Source organism: Lonchura striata, chromosome 10 (assembly GCF_050655825.1).
Source record: "Lonchura striata isolate lonStrDom1 chromosome 10, ASM5065582v1, whole genome shotgun sequence".
In the NCBI taxonomy this organism is placed as follows: Eukaryota; Metazoa; Chordata; class Aves; order Passeriformes; family Estrildidae; genus Lonchura; species Lonchura striata.
Window position 1 is genome coordinate 23,290,163 of NC_140712.1, and position 24,821 is coordinate 23,314,983.

General features: G+C 46.3%; 2 protein-coding genes and 1 non-coding gene across 10 annotated transcripts; 1 reads left to right on the top strand and 2 right to left on the bottom strand.

The window, feature by feature from the left end:
* Positions 1 to 1,934: 1,934 nt before the first annotated feature.
* DIS3L (DIS3 like exosome 3'-5' exoribonuclease) lies at positions 1,935 to 17,313 on the top strand. The gene is made up of 17 exons (XM_077785951.2): positions 1,935 to 2,192; positions 5,226 to 5,379; positions 6,080 to 6,208; positions 6,753 to 6,888; positions 7,624 to 7,800; positions 8,665 to 8,743; positions 9,633 to 9,812; positions 10,411 to 10,580; positions 10,905 to 11,066; positions 11,751 to 11,998; positions 12,745 to 12,837; positions 13,375 to 13,908; positions 14,668 to 14,822; positions 14,910 to 15,088; positions 15,709 to 15,854; positions 16,387 to 16,561; positions 16,634 to 17,313. Exons 1-17 carry the CDS (start codon positions 2,048 to 2,050, stop codon positions 16,940 to 16,942), a joined length of 3,171 nt encoding a protein of 1,056 aa, XP_077642077.2. The 5' UTR covers positions 1,935 to 2,047; the 3' UTR covers positions 16,943 to 17,313.
* TIPIN (TIMELESS interacting protein) lies at positions 15,322 to 24,052 on the bottom strand. Of its 8 annotated transcripts, none has more exons than XM_021552593.4 (8): positions 23,609 to 24,052; positions 23,106 to 23,265; positions 22,644 to 22,737; positions 22,349 to 22,424; positions 21,033 to 21,155; positions 20,495 to 20,558; positions 18,480 to 18,677; positions 15,322 to 18,192 (listed from the first exon to the last, which is right to left on the bottom strand). In XM_021552593.4, exons 2-8 carry the CDS (start codon positions 23,236 to 23,238, stop codon positions 18,041 to 18,043), a joined length of 840 nt encoding a protein of 279 aa, XP_021408268.3. In that variant the 5' UTR covers positions 23,239 to 23,265; positions 23,609 to 24,052; the 3' UTR covers positions 15,322 to 18,040. The 8 variants fall into 8 exon arrangements, with proteins under 8 accessions (XP_021408268.3, XP_021408266.3, XP_031361574.3 ...); XM_021552591.4 differs by having other exon boundaries at positions 18,480 to 18,680; XM_031505714.3 differs by having other exon boundaries at positions 23,605 to 24,052.
* On the bottom strand, positions 19,528 to 19,662 carry LOC116184025 (small Cajal body-specific RNA 14). Its single transcript, XR_004148747.1, has one exon.
* Positions 24,053 to 24,821: the final 769 nt, after the last annotated feature.

The following is a 24,821-nucleotide window of genomic DNA, read 5'->3' on the forward strand; positions in this document are numbered from 1 at the left end:
TTTGCTCCTGCTGAACAAGAGCTCCATCATTTTGCTCTCCATTTCCCTTTTCCTCTCACATCCTGCTTACATAATACATTTGAAGTCATCTTGACTCCCAAACCCAAGTCTACACTTTGGTCGTCTCTCACTAAGTTATAACACCTCCTCCTCCTCAGATGTTTGAGAACTTGGCTTCTGCAAATCAGCTACTTACAGATGGTGCTTCCATTTACTGGCACAAATTGGTTACTTAGAAGTATTAGTCATTGGAGATACACATTTTATAAAACATGTGAAAAATAAGAAGTAGAATAAACAGGAACATACAGTGACATACTGCCTTGGCTCTTTCCCAGTGTTTTTTCCCCTCCTAAGAACAAACACTACACAGCTCTCACCATGTATTTATGTTCAAGTGAAGTTATAGTGTAGGCACTTATTATTTGAGAAAGTATGAATGCTTTTCTAACAGTCAACACAATCATCCCCAAAATGGATGGCAGCATCACAGACACCAGAGACACTGCTTTGGACTCCTGACCTTCCACTGCTTTTCTGGTTCATCTTGGACCAGACTTCACCTGTCAGTGCCTTTATCTTCCCCTCTAAATGTGAAGGACAATATTGGTGATTACTGTAAAATAAGTTGTCATTAGGGCTTGCCTGCTCTCGTCATGCACCTTTTCCCTGATCCTCATTTCCTGGAGTGCTCTGACATGTGGTCACACAAAATCAGGGGTGAGGAACGGACCTGGGATTTCTCCTGGAAGATGACGAGAAAGAACATGGAGGTTCATACAACTGCATCCCTCACTTGAAGGGAATCCGCCCTCTGTGCCCGCTCAGCCACACAAGCCTGGGCTCCCTCAGGGCTTGCACTGATCGGGCTCCCCCTCAGCCCGCTCCTGCCCGCCCCTCAGGGCCGCCCTGGTTCCCTCAGCTCCGGTTCCAGTCCCCTCAGCTCGCTCCTCCAGGTCCCTCGGCCGCCTCGGCTCCCTCAGCTCGCTCCCTCTGTCCCTCAGCTCCAGTTCTAGCTCCCTCAGTTCGCTCCCACCCCGTCCTCAGACCGCCCCGGTCCCCTCAGCTCGTTCCCGCCCGGTTCCTCAGACTGTCCCGGTCCCCTCAGCTCGATCCTGCCCGGTTCCCTCAGCTCGATCCCGCCCGGTTCCTCAGACCGTCCCGGTCCCCTCAGCTCGATCCTGCCCGGTTCCCTCAGCTCGATCCCGCCCGGTTCCTCAGACCGTCCCGGTTCTCTCAGCTCGTTCCTGCCCAGTTCCTCAGACCGCCCCGGTCCCCTCAGCTCGATCCCGCCCGGTTCCTCAGACCGTCCCGGTTCTCTCAGCTCGTTCCTGCCCGGTTCCTCAGACCGCCCCGGTCCCCTCAGCTCGATCCCGCCCGGTTCCTCAGACTGTCCCGGTCTCCTCAGCTCGATCCCGCCCGACTCCTCAGACCGCCCTTTGTCCCCTCAGCTCGTTCCCGCCCGGTTCCTCAGACTGTCCCGGTCCCCTCACTTCAATCCTGCCTGGTTCCCTCAGACCGCCCCTTGTCCCCTCAGCTCGATCCTGCCCGGTTTCCTCAGACCGCCCCGGCTCCCTCAGCCCGATCCCGCCCGGTTCCTCAGACTGTCCCGGTTCCCTCAGCTCGATCCCGCCCGGTTCCTCAGACTGTCCCGGTTCCCTCAGCTCGATCCCGCCCGGTTCTTCAGCCCGCCCCGGTCCCCTCAGCCCGATCCCGCCCGGTTCCCTCAGCTCGATCCCGCCCGGTTCCTCAGCCCGCCCCGGTCCCCTCAGCCCGATCCTGCCCGGTTCCCCCAGCTCGTTCCCGCCCGGTTCCCTCAGCTCGATCCCGCCCGGTTCCTCAGCCCGCCCCGGTCCCCTCAGCCCGCCCCACCCGCGTTCTTCCCGCCCCTCGGTTGGAGCCGATCCCCGCGCTGTGACCCCGCGCCCCGCCCCGCGCAGGCGCCCCGGCAGTCGCGGCCTCGGGGCCGCCGGTCGCCGCCGTTCGCGGCCGGTCCCCGCCGTTCGCGGCCGGTCCCCGCCGTTCGCGGCCGGTCCCCGCCGCCCCGATGCTCCGCACGGAGAAGGTGCTGCAGCTGCGGGGGCAGCACGGCCGCGCCGTGCGGGTGGTGCGGGAGCACTACCTGCGGCCCGACGTGCCGTGCCGCAGCGCCCTGTGCCGCAGCGCCCAGTGCCGCGCCGCCCGCGCCCGCGGTGAGGCTCCGCCGTGAGGGGACTGGGGGGAGCCGGGACAGAGCCGGGACAGAGCCGGGACAGAGCCAGGACAGAGCCGGGACAGAGCCGGGACAGAGCCGGGATCGCCCGTGGGGCGGCGGGCGGCGTCCCCCGGGGCCGCGGGTGACGGGGGACAGAGCTGCGGGCAAAGTGATCCCTGGGCTGGGATGATCCCTGAGCTGGGGGGATCCCTAAGCTGTGGGGATCTCTGAGGATAGAGAATGATCCCTGAGCTGGGAGCATCCCTGAGGATAGGGAATGATCCCTGAGCTGGGAGCATCCCTGAGGACAGAGAATGATCCCTGAGCTGGGAGCATCCCTGAGCTGGGAGCATCCCTGAGGATAGAGAATGATCCCTGAGCTGAGGGAACCCCTGAGGACAGCATGATCCCTGAGCTGGGAGCATCCCTGAGGATAGAGAATGATCCCTGAGCTGAGGGAACCCCTGAGGACAGCATGATCCCTGAGCTGGGAGCATCCCTGAGGATAGAGAATGATCCCTGAGCTGAGGGAACCCCTGAGGACAGAGAATGATCCCTGAGCTGGGAGCATCCCTGAAGATAAAGAATGATCCCTGAGCTGGGAGCATCCCTGAGCTAGGAGCATCCCTGAGGACAGAGAATGATCCCTGAGCTGGGAGCATCCCTGAGGACAGAGAATGATCCCTGAGCTGGGAGCATCCCTGAGGACAGAGAATGATCCCTGAGCTGGGGGAACCCCTGGGGACAGGGAATGATCCCTGAGCTGGGGGAACCCCTGGGGACAGGGAATGATCCCTGAGCTGGATCCCTGAGGACAGAGAATGATCCTTGGGCAAGGGTTATCCCTGGTGGGGAAGGGGTGATCCCCGTTCTGGGGTGTCCGGATGGTGCTGAACAAATCACGGCTGTAGCAATAGTTTTCCTTTACAGCAAGACCCTTGAGAAACCAACGAGGCGTTAAGAGCAGAAGGAATCGTGGAGTTGATTGTTAGAGAGTTTAACTGTGAACAGTTTACTGGCAGTGATAAAAGGCTAAAGGATTGTTCAATTTTTACACTTCTCTTGTTTTAAAAGATCCTTTAAAATGAATTAATTTCTGCAGGGTGGTGGTTTATAGCATGAGTTAAATTCTATACATACCTGTTAAGTATTACAATGGGGCCAAGCCATTATCTTGAAGCCATTGTAATTCTTCATCAGTAGCTATTTCTGTTCAGTAATTAAATGTAATTGCCTGTGTTATATCAGGGCATTTCAGACACGGGAAGGTTGCCAGGCTCTGATGTCTGCATTTGTTGTTGTTTTTACGTACTGTGGTGCTGTTATGTGCATCGTAGATCATCACCAGAGCTGTGGTTGATATTTCAGTTGGGTTTGTTGTTGTGGTTGTTCAATAGCACAATTTATTTGATGCAGGAAACTGACTGGTAAATAACAAACATAATATCCAACTTGTTGAAATCGACTTGTTGAAATGACTTGCCTGAAAGAAAAGGTTGAGAATTGTGACAGTTTTTTTTTCTTTGGAACTATGATTGGGATAGATGTTTTCACTTTTGATTTAGGTTGCAATCGAGGGCAGAAGGTGTATTACTTAGATCATTAATAGTGTATTACTGCTATCTAGGAGATCAGGACTACTTACTGCTCCCTAAAATACATCATTTGGTTGTGAATTCCTCAAGGATAAATTAAAGGCACACATCAGAAAAAACTCTAACCTTTCCTGCTGTGCCTAACTCCCCCTCTTTTGTACTTAAATGTAAATTGTGCTATAGGTGACTGTCAGAATATGTCCCTGTGTGATTATTCAAGGTAACCCAGATGTGAGTGAGATATTTGTTTTCCTTCCAGACTCTACACAGTGTGCTGAGCAAATCTATTTCATGCCCTGTGAGAGACTACCTGCAAAAATCACATCAGCAGGTGCTTGTAAGGGTGAGCTCTGCCTGCCTGGGAGTCATTCTGCTCTAGATGGATGGGTTAGGCAAGGATAGCTTTGGATGGGCACAGCTCATAAATCTCCCAGTGACATTTCACTTCTAATGCTCTTCTGGATTATTAATAAATATTAGCTTTCTTGTACGCCTGCTGCCATCATCCATTATAAGCTTTCAGTGTGAGATGAGGCCAAGTTACTGCATGCACAGTTGTGCTGGCTGGATTCACAGTTCTTGTGGTCACAGCTCAAAGATTGCCCCCTGTCAGCTTCTAAGAAATACATTCAAATAACCTATATACTTTATTCTGTATAATTTGCCTGCACTGTGGGGAGTTTGGTGTTTATAATAAATAATAAATAGATATTACGAAAAAATACAGTGGAAATCCCCTCCCATCTGAAAGCTTTTGGGTAATCTTTGAAATACCAAAAGCAATTAAATTCTTGAATTTTGAGGTACTTTTTAAGATGTCATCTGTGATGTGTTGTGTCTGATATTTTCATGGCATATTCCTTAGGGATAGAGTCTCTGTAAAGAAAATTAACACTGATGGTTAATAGTTTAGGTTTAAAAACATCTTTTCTTTGCAGTAGCAGTGGTTTTCTCTACGTGCACCCTTACCTGTGCTCTTTTATGTAAAGAGCCTGCTGTAAATGATGTTTTTGAACAGAGAGAGCTGTGGGAGCAGGGTAAAGGAACTGCTCATAATTCTACAGCCTTTAGAAATTCCATGAAAAGATTTTCTGTGCCAGATGTATAGTCCCTTTTTCATATGGAAACAGAGAAGAAAGAACTGTAACCTTTTCTCTTAAGCTATAGCCTTTTCATAATGCAAGTGGATATTTTTCACTTCTTTGGATAGAATTTGCACAAAAGTTTGGCATCAGTTGATGCAAAAGGGTTTTTGTCACAAATTTATGGACTGTACCACAGAAGTTAACCATAAAATCCATAATTTTGTTCATCAGAAAAAGAAATGTACCCATTTGAGGAGGCACAACTCTAATTTTCTTACATCAGGAAATATTTTCAAGAAACCATTACTGCAACTGAAAGTTTGAACCTTGAAACTCTGAATTATCTTCTAGATGGCAAATTGTTATCAGATGATGTCACACACTACGTTGTCCCCGACTGCAAGGTTGTTCAGGACTACCTGGAGATTCTGGAATTTCCAGAGCTGAAAGGAATTATTTTCATGCAAACAGCTTGTCAGGCTGTGCAACATCAGAAAGGACGAAGGTACTTTTCCCATAAGAACTTATTTTTTATTTAGATTGAAGTAAAAATACAGATCTGTAAAATGTATAATTCTTTAGGCCTTTGTGATCCATGGATATCAATGCCTGGCATAGTTTTCACTTGATAGGAGCAATATGAAACCTGTAGCATTATTAACAAATCAAGTGGCTGGTGACAGGAATTAATTAGACTTTGCTGTAATGATCTATTATGTGCCCACAGCTAGAATATGGACAGGTTTTGGTTTGTTGTGTTGACACTTGAGCACTTGTCTTTGGGGAATAATTAATATTACTGTCTGTTACTTATCTCACCAGAATTAACCTGGGCATTGCCATGGCATTTCAGATTAAAATTTGCTCTCAGGGCCTTCCCATATTTCTAAAGCACAAAGGCTTTTGAAGAAATAGCCCTTGCCCCAAAAGTGACAAACAAAACAAGTTCCTGAACACTTAGGATGTTTTGTGGGGTTCACTGGAAAACAAGTATGTTTAAAATCAGAAGTGTTCACGATGGAACGTAAAAAAGTTTGCTTGCAGGTGATGGTTTAGGATTTATCATCAGTGGCGTAATGTAATTAATGCATTTCTCTGTGCAAGACAGTAATTTTCCTGGAGTTTTTCAGCTGTATTTTCACATGGAGTTAGAATAGCATTATCAAAAGCAGGCACAAGAATATATTTCTCTTTTTTCATTGCAGACAGTACAACAAGTTACGGAATCTATTGAAGGATCCCCGTCACGACTGTACTGTGTTTGCTAATGAATTTCACCAGCGCTGCTACCTGCCCAGGGAGAAGGGAGAATCCATGGAGAAGTGGCAGACCAGGTTTGTTTGAACCTCTGCAGTGTCACACTGCACAGCATCATGACTTTGTGTGCAGGAGTGTGAGCATGCACCAGCTACTGAGAGTTCATGCTCCTGCCCTGCTTAGCTCTGCAACTGGAAGTCTGCATTGTATTTTGTGATTATAAAGTACCAGCATTGTTTTCTTACGGAAATAGACAAAATGTAATTAAATTAAATGCAGCAATGCTAAAGAAAAAGCTGGAGCAGTTTAAAGTCACACTGTAGCATCAGAGTCTTAGCACCTCCAGCTTGCTTTTTACAGTCACTCAGAGGAACTTCATGTTGTGTTGCAGCCAGGGTACAAGTGGATGTACTGGGGAGAAAACATTCTATTCTCCTCTCTTCTTGTGGGGCTTAAGAGTGGCACAGGAATATTTTTGTAGAAAAGCATTTCTGTAGCTTGTAATATATCTCTCAAAAGTCTGAGTGTTAAATCAAAATCTTGTTTATACGAAGCCAGCAAAATTTTGCAAGTAGAAAATGAACTGTTGCAGAAATCTTATTTCAAACTTTGCTTTTCCAGGAATATTTACAATGCAGCAGCCTGGTATCACAATCACTGCCTGGGTCAGATGCCAGTTGTTATGGTAACAGAAGATGAAGATGCAATCAGGCAGTACGGAAATGAAACAGAAGGAGTGTTTGTGATTTCCTTCAAGGTAACATGCCAGAAAAATAAAAGGTTTCCTTTATGCTGCATCAAAATGATGAAGCAAGTACATTTAAGTATATTGCAGTCAGAGTTTACATTCAAGAAAACTCTGATGGTAACTCATGTCTCCATTTATCAAAGCAAGCAAATATGTCACTTATGGGAATGTCAGAAAAACCAGTGGCAGTGAGCAAAGGAAAGAGCTGAAAAGCTAAACAGCAGCTCTGATGATAGAGGTCATCTTTCTTAGGAGACCTTTTCCTTGTTTTCCTTGTTTTTAAGGAATTTGCCATTAACTAGCATTGGCCAGTTCCCTTGGGCAGCTGCCTAAATCTGGAGTGCAAGCATTCCATAAGCAACTGTAGCCTAAATATCCATCAACAATATTCTGCCAGTTACTTTGCCTGGACTGCTGAGGATACAGTGATGTCTGAGAAGACAATTCATTCTTCGTTTTAGTGTTTATCTCTGATACCACTGGAACTCAGTGGGAGCTGGGGATGGAATGTTTACGTTCAGCTGTGAAAGGATTTTGACTAAAAACTGCACCAAACTGATTGACCTTTGTTGTGTTTAGCAGTGGATTAGGCTGGACCTTGGACAGATGTGTGAGGTTTAGAGCAGACTCATCATTGCCATTGTGGTATTTGGGTACAGTGTGAGACAGATCCTTTCCAAATGCATTAGTAAAAGAACAGAGATCTCAGAGTACTTTTCTGTTTATTTCTATTTGTGCATACAGAATTACTTGGATAACTTCTGGCCTGACCTGAAGGCTGCCCATGAGCTCTTTGGCTCCATAGTCCAAGCTCGGCGTGAACGGGAGAGTGAAAGCCAAGAGAACCATGGCAAAGAATATCCTGAGCACTTACCTGTGGAAGTGTTGGAGGCTGGGATCAAGTCTGGAAGATACCTGCAGGTATTTGTTACACAGGGAACATGCACAGAACATTGCAGTCTTGTGCTTGATCCCTTGAGTTGCCTGAAGTAAAGTGATTAGAGAAAGAAATATGGCTGTGCTGGGAAGAGGGAAAGAAAACAAGAGGATGGAAGGGATTAGGATTCTTGAAATATTTCCCCTACACTGTGTTGTGATGTGGATTTTTTTTTTTTGCTTGTAGAAGTTAAAAGTAAGAATCAACTATTGAAGATTTGAAATTTGCTATGCATTTCTCTTCAGGTTGATATTTGATGTACCTGTAAATTGATAAACCAGATATGATTTGAAGCAGTGAGACCTCATTCTTAAATCTAAATAGTGCTGCACAAAAGCAGCAGAGCAGTTGTAAATTCATTTGCACAGAGATCTCCCAGTTAATGAAATTAATTTACAGGTTTGTGGCTGTTGAGGGCCTTAATATGGATTGTTGGTAGACAAGCATCCTTTTTTAAAAAATAATTTAAAGAATTAGAGGCAGTGATTTTTGGATAAAATATGAACAGAAAGACAGAAGTTTTTTTTTCTTGGAATAATGTCAAATTCTCTGCAAAGGCAGGCAGTAAAGGTAATCTTACACTGCCTGTGGTTGGAGTAAAATGTCATTTAGCATCTTACAAATAAATTCAACATTTAAAAGAATTTACTTTTCCAGAAGTGAATACTTCAAGCCTTACATCCTGAATTCCCCCTTATAGAGAGAACAGCTGTGTTCAAAATAAACCACGGATCAATAAAAACTAATTAATGTAAAAATAATTGTAATCCCCAAAATGTTATCCTTTAAAGTTGTCTATTTTTAGGGAGACTCTTTCATTCACTGGTTGGTTTGTTGGTCTCTTCCAGGGTGCCCTGAATGTCAATAAGCACCGAGCACAGCTGGAAGCTTTTGTTCGGCTGCAGGGGATTGGCAGCAAAGACACAGGTAGGTGAGACGTGTTCAGCTGTCAAAGGAGATGAGGGCTGAGACCCTGCAGTGCCTGTGTGGTTTTCATGGGCCAGAAAGGAGTTGAAGATTAACCAGAGGGTGGAACTGTGAGGGTGGAACTCCTTCCTCTTTCTTACCCCTTTGACCATATTCTGGCATCTTGTCCTGTTTCCCTGCACCCCTCTGAAGGGAAATGCTGGTGCAAATTGTCCCTTTGCTCTAACCTCAGGTGACCACTCATTTGACTGCAATGAGAGTTTGCATAGATGTTGGCAGGATTAGGAAGCTGGTCTTTGTGAACATAATTGGAAAATTGCCTTTTGGATCAAGCTGATCCAAAGTGATCCAGGATTGTCTCTCTGGCATGAGTTACTAATCAGCACCTTTGAAGGAACAGTCCATTGCCCTTGCACACACATTGGCCCAGCTCTCACTAATAACTACTTTCAAATGGTCCTGTGACAGATCCTGCAAACAAACCAGTGCTCAGTATACTCATTATTTTTTAAAAGCTTGTTTTATTCTGAATCCTCCCCAGAATCCTGTGGCAGTGGCTTTCACAATTTAACTATGCTGTCTGTTTTTCTAGCTGCTGTTTAAGAATAGTGAACTTATCCCAGCCTATCCTGCTTTTTATCCAAAAGTTCACTTACAGAATTCCTTAAAAGACACTTAAAAAAAAAAAAAAAAAAAAAAAGAGGAAAAGCTTTTCATTTCCTTGCAATATTATTTTCTTGCCAGTAGTCCTTTTTAGAGGAAATCATATTGGAAAAATTTTCCAACAGAAAAAAATTTCTGTTATTTCAACAGAATGCTGCCAAGAATGGAGGGATTTTAATTTTTTTAGCAGATTATTAGTTCTGTTTTCCTTTTATTTTAAATACAGAACTTCAAAGTGACATCCTTATTTATGGGGCCAAGGCTCGGAATCGTGCAATCCACGGGGATGTGGTTGTGGTTGAGTTGCTCCCTGTGCATGAATGGAAGGGAAGGACTGTTGCCCTCTGTGAAAATGAGACTGAGGAAAAAGCACCTGCAGACACCACAGGTGACCCTATGCCCACAGGTAAGAAGAAGCATACTTTTAATTCCCTTTGATAAATAATGGAAAGAAAAATGTTAGGTGAAAAAGTATCCCTGTGTGACAAGCCTGGGTACCATGGGAGCTTAGAGTCTGGTTTGAAATGATTGCTCTGCAGCTGTAGCTGCATCTTAAAGTTTGTTGAGTTCAGAGCTAAAAGCTTCAAGAGGTTAATTCTCTTTTTGTAGGGAAATCATGTTTAGTTTTGCTCTTTCAAGAGGTTAATTCTCTTTTTGTAGGGAAATCATGTTTAGTTTTGCTCTTTGCTATTAAAAATTCTCTGTATTACTAGAATTGGCCACATTTCAGCAGCAGTGGGGATCTCTGAATAATTTATGTTGTGTATCAGTTGAAATCTATACAATGAGTTAGTCTCCACATAAATAAAAGCTCATTAAAATCTGCCAGTGCCAGCAGTAGTTTATGACACACTTGTATTGTCTGCACACCATATGTTGTTGGCAGTTGTAACAGATTTGGGGACACATCAGTTGATTTTACAAAGTGGATCTCCTGCACCTCCCACATATTTGCTTTCTTGGTTCTGTTGAATTCTTTAATGCACAATGTTCCTTATTTAAAGGTAAAGTAGTTGGAATCATCCAGAAGAACTGGAGGGATTATGTGGTCACTTTCCCCTCCAAAGAAGAGAGCCAGTCCCAGGGCAGAAATGCTCAGAAAGTCCTTGTAACACCTTGGGATTACCGAATTCCCAAAATCCGGATCAGCACTCAGCAGGCTGAAGCATTGCAGGTAATTTAACTGGAATGTTTCTCTGTTCTGTGTTCCTACAAAGCTGTGTGGGCGTTATAGGCTCTAATGATGCTTTCCCTGACAAAAACATGGTAAAGCAAAATCTGTGAGGGTTCAATTTCTGCCTTGAAGGATTGTGTTCAATTCCTGTCAGGACCACTTCAGTTTCAGTTTGAGTTCTGAATTTCAGCCACAGTCCAGCTACCCTGAGCACTTCCATACCACTTGCTTTGGCTTTTTTCTGCTAAATTTAAGGTTGTGGTAGGGGAATAAATTGTGCTTGTCAGGGGCACAGAGCTGTTCTAACAGAGCTGTCTGCTGCAGGAGCACCGAGTTGTCGTGCGCATCGATTCCTGGGAGTCGACTTCCCTGTACCCCAACGGGCACTTTGTGAGAGTGCTGGGGAGAATTGGAGATCTTGAGGGCGAAATTGCAGCTATTCTGGTGGAGAACAGCATTTGTGCTGCCCCTTTCTCAGAAATCCAGGTTTGTCTCTGTGATCAGATCCAGTCTTTTCTGTTCATTCCCAAGGTCTTATTTCTCAAAGAGAGGGATCCTCTTACAGCTCAACATCTTTGTTGCCGGTGGGTTTTAGAAAGCCCACTTTGAAAGCTGAAAATTTATTATTATTTTACTTTATTTTTTCTGGAATCTCTTGGATCAATGGTTCTATTGATACTATGGATTTTCTAGTCAGTAGTGATTTAAAGATAATCCTTTTGCTGTGAGGAGAAGATTACAATCTCTTAATTCAAATTTGAGTTAGACTCTTAAAATTTTTCTGTCTTTAGTATGTGGTTATGCTGCTGATCTTAAAGGCCTCATCCTACTGAAATCATAGTATTAAATACTTTGTTTTCAACTGGGAGAAGAACCAGCTTTCATAGATAACTATTTTGATGATACCTACAATTAATAGAAAGAATAAGACTAAAAAAACAATATGTAGTGGTTATATTTGCCAGAGCTGCAGTATCACCACAGTAATAACATTGGTTACTAATACACATAGAATTCTTTTCAATTTTTTCACACTTTCCATAAAGTAAATGTAATGGACTTGGAAAATGAATCAAAAGAAGAATTAGAAAAACTAATTAAATCTAATTTATTGGCATCTTTTTGTAGAAAATACATAAATCTATGTTCATCAACAATATTTCTGTATAGATGAGTGAAATGCCAGCGAGTTCTCCAAAGAATCCATGGAAAGTGAGTCCAGAAGAGGAGAAAAAACGCCTCGACTTGAGAGATACCCACCTGATATTCAGCATTGACCCCAAGGGCTGTGAGGATGTGGATGATGCTCTCTCTGTCAGGACTCTGCCCAACGGGAACCTCGAGCTGGGGGTGCACATTGCAGATGTGACTCACTTCGTGGCAGCAAATTCCTACACTGATGTTGAGGCCAGAGCAAGGTGATTTATATAAATTAGAAAATTTATGGAGCTCAGAAGTTTGTGATGCTACCTTAAAGAAACTTTGGAGGGAAAGAAACATGCTTTCACCTTTCATACCTTACTAAAGACTTCTTAAAGCTAATTAAGCTATCAGGTAACTAATGACATTCTGCTTCTATTTGGACACATTTTCCAGAAAGCTATACAAATTTCTTCTTCCCTAATCACTCCTCTTTGCTTTATAGTCTAATTTAACATCTGTGACTTAAAGTATTTTTAAAAACCACTTGTTTGCATTCCAAGGGAAATGAACACCCACAAAATAGAATTAAGTCTTAGATTAATTTAATTCCAGAGGTATTTGTCAGGCTTATGTTTTCATATTCAGTCTTGTCTTTTAATGTGAAAATATTTCATTCTCTTTTTTCTTCTATTGCCAGTGTCTTGAACTTAAACTGCTGAATCACTTAATGAACTGTATTCTTTGTAGATTCAAAGAAGTATAATGTGGAGGCAGCAGAGATATCTGACATTTCTCTAGTGAGCAAATTCTGTCCAACCCTGGTTCTGCCCTTAATGGCAGCTGAAATACCAAGGAAGGCAAAGTTAGGGCTGTACTGTGCAAATAGCTATTTAAATAATTTGACTTCAGTATTGCACCTGTGAGTGTTCTGTGGGAATAACCTTTTCAAATCGGGCTGTGGAGCAATGCCTGTAGTCCCAGGAGTCCTGGTGGGAAGAGCAGTAGCTGTGTTTTGTTCCAGGGCTACCACGTATTACCTGGCAGACCGGCGCTATGACATGCTGCCCTCCGTCCTCAGCGCTGACCTGTGCTCCCTCCTCAGCGGAGTGGACAGGTAAGGCTTGGGAATTGTTCTCAGCAGGGACACTTCTACAAGTCATTTTGCATTATTATTGGAAGAACTGTATACATTAAAAATTACCTTTCCATTCTACCAGAGGTAGGGTGAATTTTATAGACCAGCTGATATCAATTTACAGGCTCAGTGAGGATACGCAAGGCTGCCCTGGGGATATTCAGGGTACAGAGGTGTTCATTGTGGATGCATCTGACTAGTAAAATAAAAATGGGTAAAAATAATTATCACAGTGCAGCTCTGCTTTAACATAAAGGAGACCTTACACCTTAGGGGTACTCCGTTTCAGCAGATGAATTGAAGATACTGCTGTGTAGCTGGTCCTCATTTCAGTTGTGATGCATGAGACTGAAAGGCAAGTGCATTATTTAGTGGTGTTGCTGAGCACTGGTTTAATGAAGAAAAAGATGCTTCCACAACCAGAATTAAATCTCTACATTTTTAAGAGTTGAAAGTGCTTGCAATGGGAGTTTAAGTCTGCCAGAGCTATTCCAGAACTGTGGTGTTGTCTTTAAGATACGCTGTGAGTGTCTTGTGGGAGCTGGAGAAGGAATCGTACGAGATGCTGAGGGTGCAGTACACCAGAACCCTGATCCGCTCTGCCTACAAGCTGGAATACGAGACAGCCCAGGGACTGTTGGATGGGGACACGAGTGTCGTGGGGGATATCCTGGAGCTGAAAAGCCTGGATGAAGGAACGAGGCAGAAGAAGCTGGCTGAGCTGGTTTGGGCCATATCCAAGCTCACCGACATAGCGCGACACGTCCGGGCTGAGCGGGACCGCTGCGGCGCGCTGGAGCTGGAAGGGATCGAGATCCGAGTGCAGCTGGATGACAAACGCAATATCCATGACCTCATCCCCAAGCAGCCGCTGGAAGTGCACGAGACCGTGGCGGAGTGCATGATCCTGGCCAACCACTGGGTGGCAAAAAGGATTGCCGAGGCTTTTCCCCACCAAGCCCTGCTGCGGCAGCACCCTCCACCACGCCAGGAATTCTTCACTGAGCTTCGGGACTGTGCCAGTGCCAAAGGCTTCTCCATAGACACACGGTAGCTTTTATTACTGAAGTTCTGTAATTAAAGTTAAGTAATTAACTATCTGGCCATGTTGTTGTTAAACAATTGCAGCTCTGAGTATCAATGTTAAGAGACACTGCATAGCTGCTCTTAAAAGGAGTTTTATCAGAACCTTTCTGATGCTGTAATGACCAGGAGAAGCCTGCCTGCCTTATGCTGGCTGTACAGCAAATGCCAGTGGCTGAATAATTTTAGACATACCCAGATGAAACATTTGTTCAGTCACTGTGCCCTGGTCAAGCTCTGCAGTGGCCTTATTTGCACTGTATTTCCTGCTTAAGAGACTACTGGTTTAAATTAGTGGAATTCTGTGCAATGAAGTCATTTTAAATGACTCAAAATAATTCAGAATTACTTGGGCAAGATAACATGAGAAGTCCGTGGTGAAGGGCATCAGTAGAGCCTCTGTGACCTGGGTGTCACCTTGTCCCATTTGTGCTGGACACAAAGGTTTGGACCAGCTCACTCTTTTGAACTGCACAGGATGGAGTTTGCTCCAGCCCCTGGTTCTCCAGGTTGCAGCAGACAACTGGGTGAAAACTGGGATTTTTCTAAACATTTTCTTAGAGCAGAGCTGTTACTAAACTGCATTGAGAGTTTCAATATCACTCTGCTTGCCATTTTTGTATGAATGTCTATTAACTTCTATGTGGGTTTTATGCTGTTGTGAATTGTGAGCCATTATAACCAGGGATAGTGTCATTTTCTTTGGAATTAACACCTTTTTGCCAGGTCTAACAAGGCTTTGGCCGAGTCTCTGGACAGAGCAAACGACCCCTCGGATCCCATTGTGAACAAACTGCTGCGCTCCATGGCCACCCACGCCATGTCCAACGCCCTGTACTTCTCAACTGGCTCTTGTCCCGAGGAGCAGTTTCATCATTATGGTACCTGGTCACTTTTCTGCCTTTCCTGCGAGTTCTGAGCTGTTGGGGGAGGCTTTGACTGCTCATCCCTGTTCCTGTCTTTGGCAGGGCTGGCCCTGGAGAAGTACACTCACTTCACTTCTCCCATCAGGAGATACGCTGACATCGTCGTGCACAGGCTCCTGCTGGCAGCCACCCTGCGGGGAAGCACGGGGGATGTGAAGGATAACATCATCAGTAACAAGGATCTGGAGGAATTGTGCAGACACATCAATAACAGGAACCGGGTAAGGGCGTCCTCGTGGGAGTCTCCATGGTGCACTAGGGAATGGGATACCAGTCCTGACTAGCTTCTGTGAATTAAGACTTTACTTTCATTTGTAGTGCTTTTCTTCTGAGAGTGGTAGTAAAAGTGCTCATACTTCACTTGTAATGCAAGTAGGATTTTCTTTTAGATGTGATTTTTCTTGGTGACAGGTAAGATGTCACCCAACGACACAAAGTAACTCACACACGGATGTTAGATGTAAAGAGGGAAGAAAAGAACTAAAAGAGAGCATTTTATTTCCTGACTCCACTATATATAGAATAGTAAAAGTGACAGTGGATTGGAGGGTGAAACTGCCACCTCTCCAACCACGCTGGTCAAACTAACAGTCTATCAATTCTGTCTACCTACAAAGAAGAATGCAAAACAATCATTATTTACATGAACAGTGTGAGAAGATTCAGTAGAAATATGTAAACATTAGAAGGCATGGAAAACTTTTAGAAGAACTTTAAAACTCTCAAAAGAATAGGGCAACAGTAAGAGACTAAATAATGGGAAAGAGCAGCTGGGAAATCAAAGGCAGAGATGCGTGTGGGAGTATTTATGTATTTTTGTCTCTGTGTGGGGTGCTGGCAGGCAGCCCAGCGTGCTCAGAAGCAGTCCACAGAGCTCTTCCAGTGCATGTACTTCCGAGACAGGAGCGCCGAGAGCGACGAGCGCTGCGTGGCCGACGGCGTCATCTACTCCATCCGCACCAACGGCGTGCTCGTCTTCGTGCCCCGGTGAGCGGGGCTGGGACGGGCTGGGAGTGACTCCTGCTGCTGCTGCAGTGTGTGAGGGCACAGCCTGGCACAGCTCAATTCACAGCTGGCATCTCCAGCATGCCACAGCAATGCCTCAAGAGCCTCCCCAGCCAGAAAAGGCTGCTGCCTTCAGAGAACCCAGGGCAAACACGCTGCTGCTATTCAAGGAGCTTTTTCTAAAATGGAGAACTGTCTCCTCGTGATCTGTCTGGAAAAACCTGTAAAGCAGCTCTTCTCCCATCACTGATCCATTCCAGGCCCCACCCAGCACTAAGATAATGGATCACTGACTATTTCACTTTTGCCTCGCTGCTCTCAAAACACTTACTGCATGCTGTTTCCATGTCTGGGTTTTTTTAACAACACCTCTCAGTGTTCCTGAGGCAGGGTTATCAGGCTGCTGTGCCTTCTCCCCCCCCTTGTTGCTTTTCTACAATTCCAGCCAGCCTGCAGGTTTTGAAACTAAGAGACCTGAAAATGGTTAGAACAGCTTCTCTCTGCTCTTTTGCAGGTATGGAATCAAAGGTGCAGCCTACATGAAAAACAAAGAGGGCTTGGTCATCTCCTGTCAAGGGGCTGGGAGCTGCCAGTGGAAGCCTGGATCCCTCCATCGCTCTCAGCATAAAATCACCTCCACTACAACTACTGGAGACTCGATGACCTTGAGCCTTTTTGATCACATCACAGTGAGTATCTCATGTGAGGGGAAGCAAAGGAAATAGCACCATCAGAAATGTAACCACAGTATTGCTGTGCAGGTGAGAATCCTTGTGCAGACCTCGCGCTGCCACGCCGAAACCATCAAGCTGGAGATCATCAGGAACGCGCCGCACCGCACTGCAGACATGGAGGCTGCCCACAGGAGCTTCCAGGTGAAGTCTGACCTGGTGAAAGAAGTCAGCCAGTCTGCAGAGGAGGCCCAGCGGGCCCAGGAGAGAGCCAGGGTGGAAGTGATGGATGAGGAGTCCCGGGAGTTCTGCCAGACCAAGGGGCCCAGCCTGTACCAGCTGCTGGAGGAGATCCGGGAGCTGGCACTGCTGGATGTGACAGAGGACATCAGGACTTGAACTGGGACCTGCCACCAGCTGCTGGGGCTGTCCCGCTCCTGTTCACTGTGCACAAGAGCTAGGGGGATCTTTAAAAAATGAGTTTATTTAAATATTCAAAAGTCCTTTCAATAAGAAGCTAAACATCTATTTTAAATATGAATTATTTTTATCTGATCGTGAGTATGGATGAGTTATGAAAAGATTTTATACCTGATAAAGCTCATATTTCAGACTAAAGGCCGTGTGCTGTAAATTCTCTTAAAAATCATTCAAAAAATTACTTTGCTCATGTTGTCTATTAATTAAGTTCTTAAAACCTAAATACTTCCTTCTTCCCTACAAGGATATAGAAAGCAAATTCCTTCATAAAGTAACACCTGTTGCCCTGAGGGTAGTGGTTTAATTCAGTGTGTAGAAATTCAGTACTTTTTATCCCTTTATTAGAAGAGGTGATTCCTCTTCATTCCTCAAAAGGGAAAAGCTGTTGTGTAAGGAAAACCAGGACTCTAAGAAGAGGATGGAGCAGAGGCTCAAGCAGAGCCAAGAACAGGGGAAGGACTTGTTCCCTGAGGGGAGGTGTTTGTCTGAGGAGAGACGTCTGACCCAAGGCATGGGGAAGTGTGGGAGCCCTGGCCTTGTAGCAGCCTCATAACAAGAATTTCAGATTTGACTTCTGGAATTTAACAGCTTCCATTTTATATGAAAAATATATAAATAATGGATAATCAGTTAAAAAAAAATCCAGTACCCCTGTTAAAAGACCTGTTAAAAAACCCCAAACACACCTTTAATAGCAACTTAATCCATCAACATCCCAGTTCATTCAGTCTAACATAAATGATAAACTATATTCAAAGTAGGTCCAAAAACTCATAAACATTTCCTAGAAAACATTCTGGGAGGTGGAAAAGATGGCTCAAGTGCAGCTGAAGAACTTTGTTCTGTTTCCTGGTGTATGGAGCTGCTCCCCTGCAGCTTCCAGGGAAGAGCTCTGTCCTTCAGTGACGCCATGGCAAAGACTTCCCTGAAGCTTCTGCAGTGCCAAGAGCCAGCAACGTTTCAGTACAATGCCAGTACTTACTGTTGGTCAAAAAAGGCATTCACGGTGTGAGGGAGCTACTGCTCTTCCCTGGCACTTTCCAATTCATCATTTCCATCTTCTGTGGGAGCATCCTTGGCTGCAGGAACCTGAGCGTCTTCAGTAAGGTCAGTGGGATCCTGAGCAACTGGGCTGTCCAACTCCTCTTCTGAGTAACTGCTGGGGAGCTCTGTGGAGGAAAAAAAGGAAAACCATGACCAGACACTTGCTGTGTTTAACTGACGTTTCCATCACCAGAATCCCAGGCTGTGGCAGTCAGCTCAGAGGTAAGAGGCTGAGTTTCATTTCACCAGAGACAAAGCTGTCACAGCTTGGTACAACCAGCAGGGAGTTTACAGGAAACCTGTTCAAATGTGAGAGTTGCACATTGCAGCACTCACTGGGAAAGCCACCGGGGCCATGAGCCAGCAGCTCAGGCCCCTGCCCTCCCTGTTCCCACAGGAATGGGGTCCTCACCCTGGTGCTGGGACTGGCTGAGGCCCTGCAGCCGCGCCTGCCTCCGCTCCAGGGCCAGCTGCCGGTTCCTCTTCATCCGCTCCTGCTGCTCCTCTGTCAGGCTTGTCCCAGGCAGGGAATTCAGCTCCTCTGCACCGCCAGAGTGGGAATGTGCATCTTCAGCAGCTGCATCCAGCCCATTGCTTTCCCCGTCTGCTTCTGCTTAAAAAGGAGGGGCGGCAGGGGGAAGAGGGGCAGAATCAACACTTTAAATCCATCGAGATCCACAACACATCAGTCAAGAGAATATTGTGGAAGCATTTATGTGTTCTATGTTTTGTATTGACAGCCAAAGCTCATCCCGTAATTTAATTTTAATGGGAAATTTTCTGCCTAGGCTCAGTATTCAAAGGGTACACGTGCTCAGAGCTCACACACACAACCATCAATGCCTGAGTGCAGAGAGACAGCTCTGTGTACTAAGATAACAACAGCAGCTGTGCTTGAAGGCTCAAAAGGGACAGGACATCCAGGCAAGCCTTAGGGCCAGCCTTCCTCCCAACCCTATTAATAAAGTACTGTCCTTTAGGAAGTGGCAGGAGTCCTGCAAGAATTCCAACCTTTCAAGGCCAGGCTGTGTGGCACTAACAGAAGGTGTCTCTGCTCATGGCAGGATGGGTTTTAAGGACCCTTTCCACCCCAACCAATCCAGGATTCTGTGAATCAGAAGTCTGAACACATACATTGAGTACTCAGTTCTGAATTCAGTGTGCTCTATTAGAGAGGTATTTACTCATCTACCAGCACTGAAACATGCAAAGTGGAGTCAATTCAGTTAGACAAACTTCACCCACCCAGAGAGCAGCAGAGCACCCCAAGCCTCTGCACCGCTTTAAGCCTGTGAATAGAAAGGAGAGCTGACAAAAAGGATGGGCTGCTAATACAACAGCCCGGGCTGAGGTTCATGTCACACCTGTGGGATGCCTACTCCAGCTGTTCCCCTGAAGGCTCAGCAGTGCCCTCAGCCCCCAGCTGAGGAGCAGCCCAGCTCCAGGCCCGTTCCAAGGGCAGTGTGTGGAACCATCGCACAGAACACTCTGATCGCTCTGCAGACGCTGTCGGCAGGAACCACTCGCGTTGCTCTGCGTGGCTGCTTCTGGCTGCACTGCAGCTCTCACAGTGCAGCAGCAGTGAAGGCAGCCACGACACCAACTGCCCCGAGGGCACCCCAAAGCCCAGGCCAGCTGCTCCCACTCATGAACTCATCCACAGCACCTTCCCAAGCACTGCCTGGGCTGGAGGCCGAGGTTCACGTGGAGACAAATGGGACAGTGGGCAGATAATGCTCTCAAGAGAGACTGACAGTAGAAATGCAAAACCCTGCACAGGTCCTTAGGAATGACAATGAAATTCCCTCCTTTCTGCTGCTAAAGTTTCTTACAAACTACCAGGTGAACTCTACTTCCTCTTTAATTAAATACTGTTGCTGTCTAATTTCTATCTGACTGGAAGAGACTCTTATGTCCTCACTAAGTGCTGGGTTCTGACCCTGGCAGAAGGAATTCTCCCAGAGCTGTGTGCCAGCTGACAGACACAACAGTGCCCCGAGCATGGGACAGCACACCCCGACTGCACTGCAGCTCCTCAGAGAATGATCAGCATGAGCTTGTGATTCCTGCTTTAGCAGCATCCAAGAGCTCTCCAGACTGCACTCATGTGAGACTGCAACACAAACCTGTGTGCTCAACAATTGCACTTTTAGGGTTTTTTTTTTGAAGAATATTTCTAACAATGCTGGTTAATCCCATTTTCCATTTCCTTTCAGCACTTTTATTTATTTTTACACACATATGTTCAAGTACCAGTTCAGCTTTGTCATCATAAGACTCACAGAAGCCTGGTTTTGAAGCAGAAATGTCTCAACAATTTCTTCTACACTTGAAATGCCTATCATGATCATTCACTTCAGGTCAGTAGGAAGGGAAATAAATAATGTTAAGCACTGAAGTACTGAACAAATAGCAGAGAGAGCTTACCTTCATTATGTTTGAAGTCTTCATGTAAAATAGGAAGATCAAGCCTAATCCGCTTCAGGCAGGTCTGCAGGTGGGACATTAAAAGACTGGTGTTCATCTGTAGCAAGTTTTTATGTGCAACTTTGGAAGGATGGGAAAACCACAGCAATTTTACTCTTTATTACTCTGAAAAAATACTCTCTCTTCATGTCCATTTGACACACAGACCTTCAATGCTGTGATCATCTTCCCAGTCCTTCATCTATCAACCAGCCATGTGAAGCTGAATTCTTTATCAGTCTTTTTTGCAAATTCAAACATTACAAATCAACCAAACAAAAGCCAATTCTCTGGAAGATTATTTCAAATAAAGAAAGGTTGTATCTAAATACAAACATAAATAACAGACAAAGCTCTAAACTGAGAGAAATTTATTTAAACATTATACTTCTCAGCAGTATGCACAACCTAAGTCTTCTTTTGCTGCATAACTGATCCCCTAAACCTACTTCTTTCACTATTCCAAACACCGTGAAGAGGAGCTGACAGAAATACATACCTGAACTTCCTTTTTGTTTCCCAAAGACTCCACTCTGTCAACAAAATCCTCGAACCGCAGCTGTGGGAACAGCCTGTGGGCCCAGTGCTCCATGTGCTGGATCAGTGTCTTCAGGTCCTCTGCCTGGAGCAGGAAAGACAACACCCAGCTACCAAAGCTGACAGAGAAGGGAGACTGCAGAGGGAAATGGGACAGAGATTCCTGAGCACATGGGGCAGCTGCAGCTTGCCAGTCCCTGCAAAGTGTCAGCAGTACCAATGTGAGGGAAACCTTTCCTTCCTCCTCCCACAATCCAGTGTCACTGTAATCTCAGGCTGTGAGAACAGCACTGATACAAGTTCAGAGGAGCATTTGCATAGCCTGTAAAACATCTGCAGGTCCTGAAGCATTGTCCTTAAACAATCAGGCCTGAACTCAGGCTGAAATAAATCCACAGGGGCACAGCTGGCATTGATCCTGATGTTTAGAATGAAGATACATCAAATTAGGCTGATCTAGGAAAGGTTTTTGCACCTTTCAGCACCACTGCCCAGTTCCTTTGTGCTCCAGTGGTAATGAGAACACATAAACCAGAGATGCACAGGTGTTCTTGCCAGTGTGCCAAGAGATCATGGAATTGTTTGGGTTGGAAAAGTCCTTGAAATCACCAAGCCCAGCCACTAAGCAGCACTGCCAAGGCCACCACTAAAACATGTCCCCAGGCGTCACATCTGAATGTCTTTTAATCCCTCCAGGGATGATGACTCCACAGCACAGGCTGCCAGGGCTGGACAACACTCCTGGTGAAGAAACTTCCCCTAATAACCAACCTGAACTCCCTTGGCACAACTTGAGGCCGTTTCCTCTTGTCCTATTGTTTGTTACTTGGGAGAAGAGACTGATCCTCCCCTACCTACAACAAACTCTATAATGATATGCAAAGGAGAATAAGCTCTGCATGTTGAAGTGCACCCAAAACATAAGAAATCTTGTAGAGAAAGTCCTTATTTCTCTTTCTCAAGTGCTATGACACATTTTTTTTTTAAAAAAACCTTGGGATTCAAAACCCTGCTTGCATGGACAATACAAGAGTCACAGATCGGATATTCTGCTTTTAGAGTCGAGGGAAAGAATTTTATGATCAAAAGATGGATTTTGTTAAAGCATTTAATGATTGTTTTTAAGTTTGAAGCTCCAAACAGCATCAGGGCTTGTCAGGCACTGCTGGGAAGCTGGCTAACCAGAATTCTATCAATGCTCCCCATAGCAGATGGGCAGCACTCTAGCAAATCTGCATTCACCTCCTGGAAACAAACCCAAAGTTCACCAGCTCTTACCTCGTGCCCTTTGCCCTTGAACTTCACGTTGTCAAACATGTGTCTCAGAGCTGGGATTCCTCTTTCTGAAATTAACCTGGGAATCCGAAATGGGGGAGTTATTTGAAACCTACTTTCTTCTTCCAATTAACAAGTAAAAAAAAAAACCAAAGAAAAAACTCTCACATTACTTGAGCAGCTTGGATTCTTTGTGTTGATTATAAAGAACTCACACCAGTTTTAGAGGTACCTGTATCATTCTCCCACAGCCCTACATCAAACTCAGCACACAAAGAAATATTCTGTATAAAGTTACCTCTGGGCATCTAATTTAGGCCTTTGTCTTTTTACTGCCTTCTGTGTGGTCACAGCAGAATCCTTTGTTTGGGACTGCTGGTTTCCATCTGGATCTGGGGGAGAAAAGCATCATATAAGTATTCAAAACAATTGCCATCACCCAGGATTGTGTCATGTGCATTGAGAGCACATCCAACACTCTTATCCCTCCTAAAAGCTAAGTCATAAAGAGTAATTATAGATCATTGCTGTATAATTATTTGTAGCAACATTGTGTCAGAGGAGCTTGAGTTTTATAAAGATTCCTTTGTGCACGTATTTTCATGGACTCTACAAAAATAAATTTTTCCCACAAGCTGGAAAGCATTGCATGATTAACAATTTACATTTACAGTTTTTCTGCCTATTTTTAAGCACTGAAGTCCAACACCACTAATTTCAACTGCACAGCATTAAAATGGGATTTTTAGGGGGTGCTCACCTCCATTAGCCTGAGCCCATTCTGCATCATCTCTTCCTGGAGAGGCAGGAGGTGGAAGAGGTGGGAAGGTTTCGTCTTCTGTGTTCTCATAATCAGGAAGATCAAACAAGTTGTTCTCTAACGGATCCAGCATTGCTACAAAGAAGCCTTCTTCCCCCTCCTGTGGAAAACACCAAAAGCGTTTAAAGAGAAGCAGCAAGGCTGACACAGAGCAGATAAACGTCAATTATATAAAACATTTACAGTTTTTTCAGGAAAAGATCTGCGAACCAGATCATCATACAAATTAAACAGCAGATACCGTACAGAGGATAACACAACCCAGCCTTGCTGAGCCGAATAAAATAAGGGTTTGTGATGTTTCAACTCGTCAGAGTTACTTGGGAGTGGCAGGAATTAACCTTAATAAATCGACTCCTGACTACAGCGCTTATCCATTCGCATGCCCGACCAAAGCCTACGGGGGGTGGAGTGGCAATTCCTCAAATTTACAGCTCACCCACTTCAAAACGCGGTCTGGAGGAGGAGTTCCCTTTTCCGGCTCCGCAAGTGAAGCTGACCCAGAGCCCCCGTTGGGCTGGGTTGGGCCGGGCTGAGGCGGTGCAGCCCGGTTCCGGGGCTGTTCCAGGGGCCGGGCTGAGGCGGTGCAGCCCGGCTCCGGGGCTGTTCCAGGGGCCGGGCTGAGGCGGTGCGGCCCGGTGCCGTTCCGGACGCGGGGCTGAGGCGGTGCGGCCCGGTGCCGTTCCGGACGCGGGGCTGAGGCGGTGCAGCCCGGCTCCGGGGCTGTTCCAGGGGCCGGGCTGAGGCGGTGCAGCCCGGTGCCGGTGCCGTTCCGGACGCGGGGCTGAGGCGGTGCAGCCCGGCTCCGGGGCTGTTCCAGGGGCCGGGCTGAGGCGGTGCAGCCCGGTGCCGTTCCGGACGCGCTCTGTGCCGGTCCGCTCCGCTCTGAGGGGCCGGGGCTGTCCCCGCGCGCGCCGGGTCCCGCGAGAGCCGCGAGTCTCGCGAGCTCCCGGAGGGGCGGCTCGGGGCTTTCGGCGCCAAAACGCGGCGGGCGGGGCGAGGCGGCTGAGGCGACCCCAGGGTTATGGAGGCCGGCAATGCTGAGGGTGGGAAAGAGCATTACAGATCATCTCATCCTCATTCCAACCCGCCTGCTGTCGGCAGGGGCACCTTGCACTATCCCAGCTTTCTCCAAGCCCCGTCCAGCCTGGCTTTGGACACTCAGGGATAGAACAGCTGCTCTGGGCAAACCGTGCCATGGCTGCACCACTGTCACAAGGAGGAATTTCATCCTAATAGCCCAGAATTTCATCCTAATATTCCATCTAAATCTGCTCTTCTGTTTGAAGCCATTCTCTCGTCCTGTCTCTCCAGACCCTTGTAAATAGTCCCTCTCCATCCTTCCTGTAAGGTCCCCTCACGAACTGGAAGGTCACCCCGAAGCTCCTCCAGGCTGAACAATCCCAGCTTTCCCAGCCTTTCCCCACAGGAGATGTGCTCCATCCCCTTGCTCATCCTGGTGCCCCCTCTGGACTCCCCTTCCTGTGCTGGGCCCCAAGGTGGTGCAGCTCTGCAGGTGGGGTCTCACCTGGGCAGGGCAGAGTGGCAGAATTCCCCCTCACCTGCTGCCCACGCTGTGGGATCAGCCCAGGACACACTTGGCTGTCTGGGCTGCCACTGCACATGGCCAGGGCATGTCCAGTGTGTCACCCACCA